At 40.0% G+C, this 14,513-nt stretch overlaps 1 protein-coding gene across 1 annotated transcript in view; it reads right to left on the bottom strand.

Annotated features, from left to right (window-relative positions):
• ARSJ (arylsulfatase family member J) overlaps positions 1 to 11,630 on the bottom strand; it is a 168,254-nt gene extending 156,624 nt beyond the window's left edge. The window contains exon 1 of the mRNA XM_042780932.1: positions 11,233 to 11,630. Within this exon, the coding sequence (XP_042636866.1) occupies positions 11,233 to 11,630 (398 nt within the window). The remainder of the gene's footprint in view (positions 1 to 11,232) is intronic.
• Between the last annotated feature and the right edge of the window lie 2,883 nt (positions 11,631 to 14,513).

Genomic DNA, 14,513 nt, shown 5'->3' with positions numbered 1-14,513 from the left:
AAAATACGACTGCAAAAGAGCTGCATCATCAGAATAAAACCATCCTTACTGATATGGATAAGGTAAAGCTTTCAAGACCTCCATTTGCTAACATGGCATGACTCAAATTGAGGAAAAACAGCTGCAAACTTCCATTAATAATTGGAACATGGAATGTATGAAGTATGAATCTAGGAAAATTGGAAGCTGTCAAAAATGAAATGGAAAGCTTAAAGATTTAGGCATTAGTGAGTGGAAATGGACCAGTTTTGACCATTTTTAATCAGACAACCATATGACCTACTATACTGGGAATGACAATTTGAAGAAGAATGGCATGGCATTCATCATCACAACGGATATTTCAAGATCTATCCTGAAGTACAATGCTGTCAGTTATAGGATAATATCCATACGCCTACAAGGAAGACCAGTTAATACAACTATTATTCAAATTTATATACTAACCACCAAAGCCAAAGATGAGGAAATTGAAGATTTTTATCACCTTCTGCAGTCTGAAATTGACTGAACGTGCAATCAAGATGTGTTAGTTATCACTGGTGAATGGAATGCAAAAGTTGAAAACAAAGAAGAATCACTGGAAGTTGGAAAATTTGGCCTTGGTGACAGAAATAATACTGGAGATTGCATGATAGAAGTTTGCAAGATCAATGACTTATTCATTGAAAGTACCTTTTTTCAACAACACAAACGGTGGCTATATACATGGAATTCACCAGATGGAATACACAGGAATCAGACTTACTACATCTGTGGCAAGAGGTGATGGAGAAATTCAGTATTTTCAGCCAAAACAAGGCCAGGAGCTGATTGTGGAACAGACCATCAGCTGCTCATATACAAGTTCAACTTAACATTTAAGACAATTAAAACAAGTCCACAAGAGCCAAAACATGATCTTGAATATATCCCTCCTGAATTTAGAGACCATCTGAAGAACAGATTTGATGTATCGAACACCAGTGACTGAAAGCCAGAAGAACTGTGGGATGACATCAAGAACATCATCCATGAAGAAAGCAAGAGATCATTAAAAAGACAAGAAGTAAAGACCAAAATGGATATCAGAAAAGACTCAAATTTGCCTTTGAATGGAGAGTAGCTAAAGCAAATGGAAGAAATGAAAAGATAAAAGAGCTGAACAGAAGATTTCAAAGAGCAGCTCGAGCAGAAAAAGCCAAATATTACAACGAAATGTGCAAAGACCTGGTGTTAGAAAACTAAAAGAGAAGAACATGCTTGGCATTTCTCAAACTGAAAGAACTGAGGAAAAAATTTAAGCCTTGCATTGCACCATTGAATGATTCTATGGGCAAAATATTGAATGGTGCAGGAGGCATCAAAAGAAGATGTAAAGAATACACAGAATCACTGTACCAAAAAGAATTGGTCGAAGTTCATCCATTTCAGGAGATGCCATATGATCAAGAACCCAATGGTACTGAAGGAAGAAGTCAAAGCTGCACTGAAGGCATTGGCAAAGAACAAGGCTTCAGGAATTAATGGAATACCCATTGAGATATTTCAACACACAGATGTCCCGCTGGAGGCAATCATTCAGCTATGCCAAGATATTTGGAAGACAGCTACCTGGCCCACTGACTGGAAGAGATCCACATTTGTACCCATTCCAAAGAAAGCTGATCCCACAGAATGCGGAAATTATTGAACAATATCATTAATATCCCACACAAGTAAAATCTTACTGAAGATAATTCAAAAATGGTTGCAGCAGTGTATTGACAGTGAACTTCCAGAGATGCAAGCTGGATTCAAAAGAGGACGTGGAACAAAGCATATCATTGCTGATGTCAGATGTATCTTGGCTGAAAGCAAAGAATACCGGAAAGATGTTTACTTGTGTTTCATTGACTGTGCAAAGGCATTCGATTGTGTGGATCATAACAAATTGTAGATAATATTGAGCAGAATAGGAATTCCAGAACACTTAATTGTACTCATGATGAGCCTGTACATAGACCAGCAGGCTGTTGTTCAAACAGAACGAAGAGATACTGCATGGTTTAAAATCAAGAAGTGAGTCCATCAGGGTTGTATCCTTTCACCATACTTATTCAATCTACGTACTGAGCAAGTAATCCAAGAAGCTGGACTATATGAAGAAGAACATGGCATCAAGATTGGAGGAAGAATCATTAACAACCTGCCATATGGTGATGACACAACTTTGCTTGCTGAAAGTGAGGATGACTTGAAGCACTTACTGATGAAGATTCAAGAATACAGTCTGCAGTATGGATTACATCTCAATATAAAGAAAACAAAAATCCTCACAACTGGACCTATAAGCAGCATCACGATAAATGGAGAAAAGATTAAAGTTATCAAAGACTTAGTTCTGTAATTGACACCAATGGAAGCAGCAGTCAGGATATCAGACGACATATAGCACTGGGCCAATCTGTTGCAAAGGACCTCTTTCAAGTGCTGACGAACAAAGATGTCTCCTTGAGGACTAAGGTGCACCTGACACAGCCATGATAAAACATGACCAAAGTAGGTGAGAGCTGGACAATGAATAAGGAAGACAGAAGAATTGATGCTTTCGAGTTGTGGTGCTGGCAAAGAGTGCTGAAAGTACCATGGACTGCTGAAAGAACTAATGAATCTGTCCTGAAGGAAGTGCAGCAGGAATGCTCCTTCGAAGCAAGAATGGCCAGACTTTGTCTCACCTACTTTGGTCATGTTATCAGAAGTGACCATTCTCTGGAGTAGGATGTCATGCTCGGTAAGGTGGAGAGTCGATCAAAGAGGGGAAGGCCCTCAACAGGATGGATTGACACAGTGGCTGCAGCTACGGGGTCAAGTATAACAAGGATCACGGTGCTGGTGCAGGACTGGATGGTGTTTCGTTCTGTTGTGCATAATAAGGTCACTATGAGTCAGAGATGACTCAATGGCACCTGACAACAACAGCATGTTCTTTAAAAGACTTCTCCAAAAGAGTAAAAAGAAAACCTAAAGATTGGGAAAAAATATTTGGAAGTGACATATCTGAAAAGGGACATATCTCTAAAATTTATAGAAAATGTCAACACCTCAACATCAAAAAGACAAACAATCCACTTCAAAAAATGGGCAAAGGACATGAACCAATACTTCACCAAAGTATTCAGGCTCGTGATCATTAGCCATTAGAGAAATGCAAATCAAAACAATAAGTTATCAACTTGTAGTTGTTGTTGCTGTTGTTATGTGCCATCACCTTAACTCAGCAATAATAGCAAAGTTCAACAAGATAGAAAACAACAAATGCTGGCAAGCATTTGGAGAGATGGGAACTCTCATACACTACTTGTTGGACTGTAAAATGATACAACCACTATGGAAGACAGTATATGTATGCTTCATTAGAAAGTTGGAAATAGAAATACTATGTGCCGTTGAGTCATCTCCAGCTCATAGTGACCTCATACAACAGAATGAAACACTACTCGGTCCTGTGCCAGCCTCACGATCCCTACTATACCTGAGCCCATTGCTGCAGTCACCATGTAATCCATAAGATGTTGAGGGACTTCCCCTCTTTTGTTGACTCTCTACTTCACCAAGCATAAATAACATCCTTCTCCAGAGAACGGTTCCTTCTGATAACATGACCAAAGTGGGTGAGACAAAGTCTGGCCATTCTCACTTCCAAGAAGCATTCGGGTGTACTACTTCCAGGACAGATTTATTAGTTCTTTTAGCAGTCCATGGTACTTTCTGCATTCTTCACCAACACCACAACTCAAAAGCATCAACTCTTTTTCAGTCTTCCTTATTCATTATCCAGCCTCACAGGTATATGCGGTGATTGAAAATACCATGGCTTGGGTTAGGTGCATTTTAGTCTTCAAGGAGAACCCTTTGCTCTTCAGAACTTGAAAGAGGTCTTTTTGCAGCAGATTTGCCCAATGCACTATGTCTTTTGATGTCTGACTGTTGCTTCGATTGGCATTGTTTGTAGAACCAAGTAATATGAAGTCCTTCACAACTACAATTTTTTTTTCCATTTATTGTGATGCTGCTTATTGGTCCAGTTATGAGGATTTTTGTTTTCTTTATATTGAGATGTAATCCATACTGCAGACTGTATACTTCAATCTTCATTAGTAAGTGCACCAAGTCCTCTCAGCAAATAAAGTTGTGCCATCTGCATATCACAGGTTGTTTAGAAGCCTTCCTCCAATCTTGATGCCACGTTCTTCTCCATATAATCCAGCTTCTTGGATTATGTGCTCAACATACAGATTGAATAAGTATGGTGAACAGATACAACCTTGATACACTCCCTTTCTGATTTTAAACCACATAGTATCCTTTTGTCCTGTTCCAACAACAGCCTTCTGGTCTATGTAAAGTTCCTCCTCACGAGCACAATTAAGTGTTCTGGCATTCCCATTCTTCTCAATTATATCCACAATTTGTTATGATCTACACAATCAAGCACTTTTGCAGAGTCAATAAATCATAAGTAAACATTGTTTTGGTATTCTCTGCTTTGAGCCAAGATCCATCTGACATCAGCTATAATATCCCTCACTTCATGTCCCCTTCTGAATCCAGCTTGCATTTTTGGAAGTTCTCGGTGAATATACTGCTAATAATCTCACTCCTAGGAATATGTAAATATGTGTGTGTGTGTGTGTGTGTGTGTAATATAAAGAGATGAAATCTGGGACAGGAATAGATACATGTACACTCATGTTCATCAAAGCACTATTTACAATAGCAAAGAGATGGAAACAACCTAAGGGTCCATCAACAGATGAATGGATAACCAAACTATGGTACATACACACAATGGACTATTATGCAACATTAAAGAATAACGAAAAATCAGTGTATCACCTCATAATATTGTGTTAGACTGGGTTCTCTAGAGAAACAAAAACCAGCAAAGCTTATATATATATGTATAAAGAGAGAGAGAAATTTATCTTAGGAAAATGGCTCACAAATGTATAGAAGCCAGCAAGTCCAAAGTCCCTGGAGCAAATGTCAGACTAGAGGCTTTTCTTAGCTTCTGCAACCACAGGGGCCGAAAAGCTCAAGGCTGGCAGGCAGTACACTGGCTGTTGATTGCAATGAATGATGAATCCAAGATCTCCAGGCCAAACAGTGGACTGCTCACTCACGGACAGTTGTAGGCAGCACAACAGAATCCCGATCCACAGAAGAATGTTTCTTTTCCCAGGATGTCCCTGGATATCCTGGAAGCAGGCCACACCCCTAGGGAAATTCCTTCTGAACAGATTGGCCACTCAGAACACAGTCATCTGATCCCATCATGGGAACAACCACACAGAACTGGGGTCCAGCCAAGTTGACACACAGCTCCAACTATCACAAATATTAATGAATTTAGAGGACATTTTGTTGAGTGAAGTAAGTTGATCACAAAAGGACAAACATTGTATGAGTCTAACATTGTAAAAAGTCAAAGAAAGTTTTACATAGGGAAGGAAATTTTCTTTGCTTGTTACCAGGGATCAGAAGGGACAGGAAGGGAGGGAAAATAGATAGATAATTAAGAGACAGGTTTGAGATGGGTGATGGGAAAAGCAATATAACAAAAGCATGTTATTAGTACAACATAACTAAGGAAAAAGAAGACATGGAGAGGTACACAAGAGGTTCAGACAATAAAGGCAAATGCCATTGCATACACAATACTGCATTATCAGTACAGCAAACACCACTCTATGGTTGGATATATAAGTAGACAGGAATGAATAGGCAAATGGGAATATACCCATGACCATATATATGTTTTTTTGGAAAAAAATACCATCATCATTCTCATCATTCTCTTTCCACTTACCCTACTATTTTTTCATAATATCATCACTGCCTGAAATCATATTCATAATTTGGTGTAGGTGGTAGTTAGGTTGTGTGTCATCTTGGCTGGGCTATGACTTTGAGTGTCTTGACAGATGATTGTAATTATTCCCCATGATGAGACTGGATGTGTGTAGTCACATCCATGGTGGAAACCGCTGTGAGCAGTTAATCAGTTGAAGGGGAGGTGCCATCATAGTGTGGCCTGTTTCCAGTATATATGGGAAGGATCCTGCATTTGGTTTGCGATTCATTATCTCTTGTTCCTGGACTTAAACCAGTGGCCTACCATGTAGTCAGCAGATCTTAGGACTGTTTCTACACTTAAACCAGTGGCCTGTTATGTTGCCTGCTAATCTTGGTATTATCCACTTTACCTGCAGATCCTGGATTCCTCAGGCTCAGCAGCTAGCAGGTGCCTGAGTCAGGAGAAGCCTCCAGCTTGTTCCAGTGGGCCTGGAAGGCAGAACTGAAGCCCAGGGTCGAGGAGACCCCATACAGCCCCTGGAGCTGGCACTCTAAATTCAGATTTCTACCCTAGAGCCTTCCCTTAGAGCCGGCACTTTGAATTCAGATGTCTAGCCTCCTCAACCATAAGTGAATAAATTTCTGTTTGTTAAAGCCATCCATTTGTGATGTTTCTGTTACAGCAGCACTGGAGAACTAAGTGCATATTTATTGTCTGCTCCCAAAAGATCAATGAAGGAAGAATTTCTCTCTGGTTTACCAGTACTTTCCCAATACCACAAAAGTGTTTGTCATTAATTAGAAGCTCAGCACCTAGTTTTTGTGGAATCAATCACTTATTGAATCAAATTATTCTTTGATAAGGTCTTTTTATCATCTTGATTTTGCAGATTAAACTGCCAACATACATTTTTTTCTCAATAACATTGCCTAGATAGGATCATTGAACCCATGACCTTATGCAGAAAAATATATAAATTTTTCTTAAAGTAAAATAAATTTATCAAATATCCTAATTAAACTGATGGGGATTCCTTGAATTGCCTTTGCATTTATTAAAAAAGATACTCATGATATTTCAATAACTTTCACCCAAATCACAATAAAAAATGATAATAATGATATTTCAAGAAGGATAAATGAGTAGCAAAATAGTAAAACTAAAATCATTGCCAAACTTATGTAAATGTTCCGATTGTCAGCTTTCCTATTTTGAAGCCTGACTGCATAAAACTCACATATACATTTTGTAGAAGTTACCAATTTCTTTATGAATCTATGACTATATCCTGTTTAAGAAGAAAAGGTGTTATTTTCCCATGTTTTTACTTGAAAAAAATTCTCAAAATAAAAACTTAGATGAAAAAGTTACTTTGAAATCAATCATAGTCACGCAGCCATTTTGTCAATAAACCTTACATCTCACTAGATCAACTACATAAATGCCTACAGGGCTGCTCCTCAAAGTCCAGTGTACAGAACCCCTGCATTGCTACCTCTCTTGAAATCTGTTGCCAAGTACATAAGATAATAACAATAACAACTACCTTATAGAATTATTCTAAGGATTTAGTGAGATAATGCATGGAAAATGCATTATCCCAAACATAATGACTGTTCAATATCAGAAAAACAAAAACCAAACTCACTGCCAGAGTCAATTCTGACTCACAGCGACCCCCTTTGGGTTTCGGAGGTGGTAAATCTTTACAGAAATAGATTGCCCAGTCTTCTTTCCATGGAGTGACTGGTGGGTTTGAACTGCCAACCTTCTGGTTACCAGTCAAATGCCTTAGGCACTTAGCCACCAGAGTTGTTCAATAGATGCCAGCATTTAATAATACTACTTTTAAATTATTATGAACAGAGTAACTATCAGAATAACTTGACCTGTTCATTAATCAATATTGATTTCTATGCTCAACCTTAGACCTACTGAAGCTGAATCATTAGTTGGGCCCAGAGCTACATTTTAACTAAAATTTTGAGTGATTCTTTTGACCACCACTCAAATTTGAGAACCACTTACTAGAGATTAGGCCTTATTTCTTGTTTGTTCCTCACAGCTACAATATAAGGCTCTGCCCACAATGAATGCTTATTGACAAACTGACTAATATACAATGCTACCAGACTTATATGATATAGATATAAATTATTAAAGAAATCTGGAATTTGCAATAGATTTGTGCAGTAAAAGTAAACAGATTTTACATTTTGACTCCAGAGGAATGTAATGGGGTGGGGTGGGCTTGTTTTGCTAATATCATCAAAAGTAACTACAGCTTCAATTATTTAAACTACCTTTCTTTGTGGCAATATTTGAATATCCTCACATTTCCAATAACTTATTTTTTCCTTAAAATAATTCAATCCGTTGAGGTTTTCATAGCTTCCTTTTTTACTATGAAGATCCAAAAAAGCATAGACATTGTATGTACTTGTCCTCATAAAGAGGACAAATGACCATATTCACTCCTGGATCTACATTACTAAAATTTAGCCCAGAACTAGGCTTCCATAGCCATTTTCTTTGTGTATTAAGTCTGTGTTCATTTAAAAGAAAGTTATAATTATTTCCAGCAATTTGTCTAAAAGAAAGATTGCTAGTGAAAGCACCTTTAACTGTATAATTCAAATAGAAATTTTAATCAAATTTAAGTAGCAAACTTTTTTGGCTAAAAAACAATTATACAGCATGTTGCACTAAATTACAAATTTTCATAGGAAAAGATATCCTCTCATTAATGTTTGATGGCACTGAAAGTACAGGAGAGTCAGTACTGGACAAAAGAGAAGAATGAGGAATTATTTTCAAGTTAGTTCTGCTTTATTTCATACAAATTAAGAGATAAAACCTAGACAGTCTATATCAGTGAAAGATAATGTTTAGGAACTAAATTTTCTTGTTTGGTGAAAATCTTTGTACATAGGCATTATTGTGAAAGATAAAGTTATATAACATAGTCAACTATTTTCCAACAAAAGTTGATGATATAAGTAAATCCAAATTCTGTAAATTAGTTGAAGGGGTTGAATAAGCATTTACGATATATTCATTTCATGAACTAAATATAAGAGCAAACCCAAAGTCAAACTCACTGCTGCCGACTCAGATTCAACTCACAGCGACCCCTCCCCTTGGGTTTCCAAGGCAGTATCACTAAGGAAGTAGATTGCCCAATCTTCCTTCTGAGGAGGAGCGGCTGGTGTGTTTGAACTGCCAGCCTTCTGGTTAGCAATCAAATGCCTTAGGCACTACACCACCAGAGCTCCCAAATATAAGAGCAGTTGTGATTAAACATGAAGAACGTGACCTCCAGGCCCACCAGATGGACTTGTTATTTTCCAGCCAACAATCTGTTCCTTTATTAATATCCAATGCTTGTGCCTTTCTTATGGCACAATTAACCTTTAAAATGGCTCTGAAGTACAGTGAGACTTCTTTCTCTCTCTTAAAAGAGGGAAGGATAAGTTGTTTTTTTTTTCTTTCTTTCTGGCAGAGATACTACATTCTGACAGTTTGCTAAGCAGTGGAAATCATGCTGTAAGCAAAAGTTCCTGCAAGACAGAGATTCCTACAAAATAGCCTTTATTTTTCCAATGGATACTGGATACTTTTACAAGATCCGTTTCCAAGAACTTCACTGAACCAAGGTTTCCTTTCAACTAAAATCACCAGATACATAGACTGTTTTGGTTCTCCAGTGCTGCTCTAACAGACCACAAATAGACAGTTTTAACAAACAGGAGTTTATTGTCCTATAATTTAGGAAACTAGAAGTCTGAGTTCAAAGTGCCAACTCTAGGGGCTGGGTGAAAGCCCCTCGACCTTGGGCTTCAGCTCTGCCTCTTGTTCCCCGCCCACTGAAGGTAGATGCATCTCTTAGTTCAGGCAGCTACTAGCTGCTGAGGCTGACAAACCCAAAGTCGACAAGTAAAATGGCACAGTCCCAAGATTAGCAAGCAATACAGCAGGCCACTAATTCACGTGCATTAACAGTCCCAAGATCAGCAGACAACATTGCAGGACAATGAGATGAAGACTTGGCTACATGCATTGTCCAAGCGTGCCAAAAAGCTAGAGCCCCCTCTCAAAGATGTCTTCTTATATACTGGAGGCAAACTACATCACTAAGGCAGCTACTCAGCTGGTCTGGTAGATTCCATCATGGAGCTGATTACCAGTCTCATCATGAAGAATAACTACATCCAGCTGCCCAGCCACTCAAAACCAGACCCAGCCAAACTGACACACACCTTAACTATCACACAGACTAAAACCAACAAAGGCTTCTCTCCTGCTTCAGTCCAGTGGTAGCTTGATGGCTAACTCTACTAATTTAGCTCTGTTCCACAAGCTGAATTTGGACATCCAAATCAGTTACAGCAACCTATATTCTTACATTTATCCACTAGGATGAAAATGAGATGGGGCTGGGAGATGGCAGGAATTTTTGCTTACAGCATGATTTCCACTGCTTAGCTAACTGTCGGAATTTATCATCACTTCCAGAAAGAAAGAGAGGGAAAAAAAAAAAAAAAAATCCTTCCCTCTCTTGAAGGAATAATTATATTCTTACAGAATAGAGTAAAATTATGAAAATGTGTGAACACCAGAAGTAAAGGATGTAGCTACTTAGCAAAACAACAACACTATTAAGAATACTTTACTTGCGCATTCAAATAATCTTATTTTTGTTGGAGTTAATCAGGAAGTTCCAGAGATGTGATGTGCAGCAGCTGAAAATGTCAGATGAAGTTCAATTTCTGTGGAGCATTTACTATTGAATTCATTTTGAGAATTGTCTTGATAATTAAGTATGGCTTTCATTTATACTGTGTATTGATGATCCTGCAAGAAAAAGTTATCAAAGGCCCAAGCAGAGTCTAATTTACATTGGTCACATTTTATAACACCGTATATCTATTTCCTAGGCCTTCTCTCTGTGATGACCCATGGTTTTGAAAATTGAAGTCTAGATTTAAGAACAAACCATGAGTCTTAGAAAAATTTTGGTTGTTCTTATTAGTGATGGTTTCTGTGAATTCCATTGTGACACCTGAAATATGTGATCATACTCAAAAGCCAGAATAGATTTGGAATAGGAGACACTTCTGAAGATCACTTGTTGGTGGTTGAGTGTTTGCAAGCCCTGATCTCTGGAGTTACTTCACAGCAGGTTCTGAGGGTAAGAAGGAAAAAGGTAACTAAACTTTCCAGAATATTAACAGGGTATTCATCTTAATACTACTCATGACCTAATGCCTCAAATCATTCATTCATTCATTCATTCATTCACTTTTTCCTCATATTTTCAGGTCCTCCCTTACATTAGGGGCTAGATCTTAATTAAATGCTTAAGATGTCTCCAAGGAATAAATAAATAAATAAATAAAAGCAATAATACTTACTTTCCAGTAATAAATTGACTCCTGGACGGTGTGCAAATGGGCTGGACATAGTAGTTCTCCAGTTTAACCCCTTCTGCAGCGAGCTTGTCAAGAGTGGGTGTCTTTATTTCAGATCCGTGGTAACCCACATCTCTAAATCCCTGATCATCCGCTAGGATGAAAATGAGATGGGGCTGGGAGATGGCACTTGTGCTGGGCTCTAATCTATCTCCAGCTTGAGCTCTAATGGTCCCTTCCTCCTCCTCCTCCAAGCCACGGCCCCAGGAGAGGTAACCGTAGGTGAGAAGGCTGAGGACCCAGAAGCCTGCCAGAGCCCCCATGGCTAGCATCTTTCCCGGCCAGACCCAGGCCTGAGGAGGTGGGGGAGGCGGCGACCCCGGGCAGCCCCTGGAAGCCATTCACTCTGGTTCCAGCTGAGGCTTCACGCGCAGAAGTAACACACCCTCCGCCGCCGGCGGCGCACACTTGCACAGAGGGGTAAATGGAATAGGCTGTGGATGGTCTTCACCTGAAAAGAGGTCTTGCTCTTCTCGCAGCTATTACCACATCCAACATCCTTAACCTTTCTCTTCTACAAGTGACGGTTCAACAGATGGGTCGTCGGGAAAACAGGGAGGAGTTATTCCTCTCCATCATATTTCACTTTCCTCTCTCTTCCTCCTCCCCCTCCCGCTCACTTCCAAGAGCACCGTCTTCCCAAAAACTTAAGTGTCTCCACCGAAAAGTTCTAGAAAGAAATAATAATTATCAAGTAAGGTATTGTGAATCACACGGGGCAGGCCCGCGCGACCTTGACGTTGGAGAACCGGGCTCTTCGCGGCGCTCAGGAACTGCCGGCGGCGGGATCGACGGTGCATCCAGCGATCCCCTCACCTGGAAAACACTGGGAAGTTGAGCCGCCGCTTCTCCCTCCGTACATAATTAGCTACGTAGCGTGGACCCTCCGCCGGATAACTTTCTTCAATTTTCCCGGGCGTTTTATTTTTCCCGGTCCTTTTGAGGCGTTTGTGAATCTCCCGACACTCCTCAGGCGGCGAAGTGTTACTAAAAAAAAAAAAAAAAAGCAGTTTCCTGATCTCCCTCTATAGCTAGCCACGCCTTTCTCTGGAACTTTGGAGAAAGAGTCCTTCTCTGCCACGGCTGGAGAGCGTGGGATTTGAGCGAAGTCCCTGCCCCCAAGGCCGCTCCACGCCGAGCCCACTTGGGCTCGGTGGAGTCGGTGCACCCGGCAGAGGAGCCTACAAACTGCGTGCATTTTGTCATCTAACTTCTTAGTGTCTGCAGTTGGAGTTCCCTGCTGCCTCCTCCCTCTTTTTCTCCAGTGAATCACAGAAAGGTACTTTCTGCAATAGTTGCCCCAGGAAGAGGGGGAGGCAGTGAGGCAGGTTTAGAGGTTCGATCATTGCTTTTTCTTTCCCGGGAAGAGATTTGCCGGGGAGAAAACAGAGAGAGAGAAGGGATTTGCCGGAGAGAAAACAGAGTTGCGTGCTTCTGGAGTCCAGTGGGATCCTAGGTCTTCTCCAGAGTTTTCGCTTCCCTTGTCGGCGTCTGCCCTCCCTTGCCGTTGGTAAGAGAGGAGAAAAAGCAGCAGCGGCCCTAATGGGGAAGGGTGAATCGGGTGTTTCTCTTAGATGATCTGTAAATGAAGCCCGTTTGGCCATCCTGAATGCCGCGTTTCCAAACTTTTTCTAGCTTGTTGCTGGGGAGCGTCGCGGATAGGGTGAGAGACGCAGCAGGAGAAACAGCAGCATGACATCTCTTTCTTCCTCTTGTGGTTTTCCTTGACTAGTCCTTCTTTCCACTGGCTGCCTCCCCCACCCCATTTTTCCTACTCCTTTTCTCCCTGTATTTATTTATTTTAAACAGTCAGGGCTACAGTTAGTTATGAAGTTGAATTTCCTCTCACAATAGTTGACCTTTACAGCCTGACTGCCTCATTAACTTCTCCCTACAAGGTGAAGATACTGAAATTGCCTACTCCCTCTTACCCTCCCAAAACTTACCCACAGGGTGTTTCTAGCCAACCCAAGAACATGGAGAGTAAGAGGAATTACTTATCTCACCCCCAAGAACCTGGAAGCTGGTCTGCATTCCTGCAATAAAGAAAATTCCTCTGGTAGTTTTCCATCTAGTACTTTGGGGACCTTCATCACTTTTTTAAATCTATGTCTTCCTTTTTTGCCAGGATTAAGAAAATTATTGAAAAAGCTTGTCATGATTGTAAAGATAGACTTACTTGTACTAGAATAATAAGTTTTAAGGTCTTGCTCAAAAAAAGAAAAGAGATTTATATCTCGTTATAGAGGAGGCCGTGAATACCACAGGGCTATGAGGATTTTTTTGTTTTGTTTTGTTTATTCCTTTCCCTAAATTCATTGAACAGTTATTTATTGATTACCTACTGTGGGCTGGCATGTAAAATGTGAGATTCTCCTAAATGATTAAACTATACACTAGGCTTCATTTAGCCATTTATGTATGTATATGTTTGTATATATATTTACTTATATAATTATTTTTGCGGGCTCTGTGAGTCTTTATTAGTATCATTGTTGAAAGTATACCCAGCAAAACGTAAACCAATTCAACAGTTTTTAAATGTACAATTCAGTGACTGATTATAATCATAAACTGTACAACCATTCTTATCCCCCTTTTCCAAATTGTTAATTCTTCCTCCATTATTAACCTTTTAAGTTTCTAAAGTTTCTATTGTGTTCTGAAGAAAAATGTTTGTAAAATGGAAGCTCAGCAACTGCCAATTGGTCAAGGAGGCCCGCATCTTCCGACCTCCTCTAACTGCACCAGAACCCTGATGCCAACTGCTCCTTCTGCAGCACCTACCGCCTCTCTGCTGAGTTCGATAATTTGCTGCAGTGGCCACACAGAACTCAGAGATTATGGAGTTTATTAGGGAAGCACCATACTACAATTCAAGTTCAGGAACAACGCTCAATCTTTCTCGACCCACCGTCTCTCAGCCCACAGTCTCTCTCAGTCTCTCTCCCAGCAGTACATGTCTCTCAGTGTCTGTCAGCAATGCGTGTCTCTCTGTGTCTCTTTCTCAGCAGTATGTATCTCTCAGGAGTGTGTTTCTCTCAGCAGCACGTCTTTCTCAGCCAGCAGTCAGAGAGAATTGCTTCATGCAATTACTGTTACTACCATGAGTTTGGCTTCTGCTAGTCTAAACTCTTCCTTGTTGTCATTCTTATTAGTGCATGGAAAGATGGTCAATTTTAGAAGACATGTTTGAAAATGAGATCTTAGCAACTCTGTGAGTT

The sequence above is a fragment of the Orycteropus afer genome, unplaced genomic scaffold (genome assembly GCF_000298275.1).
Source record: "Orycteropus afer afer isolate SDZICR_OR568_19922 unplaced genomic scaffold, OryAfe1.0 scaffold00071, whole genome shotgun sequence".
Taxonomy (NCBI): Eukaryota; Metazoa; Chordata; class Mammalia; order Tubulidentata; family Orycteropodidae; genus Orycteropus; species Orycteropus afer.
The sequence above is the reverse complement of the archived record's forward strand: the minus strand, read 5'-3'. Positions and strand labels throughout refer to the sequence as shown.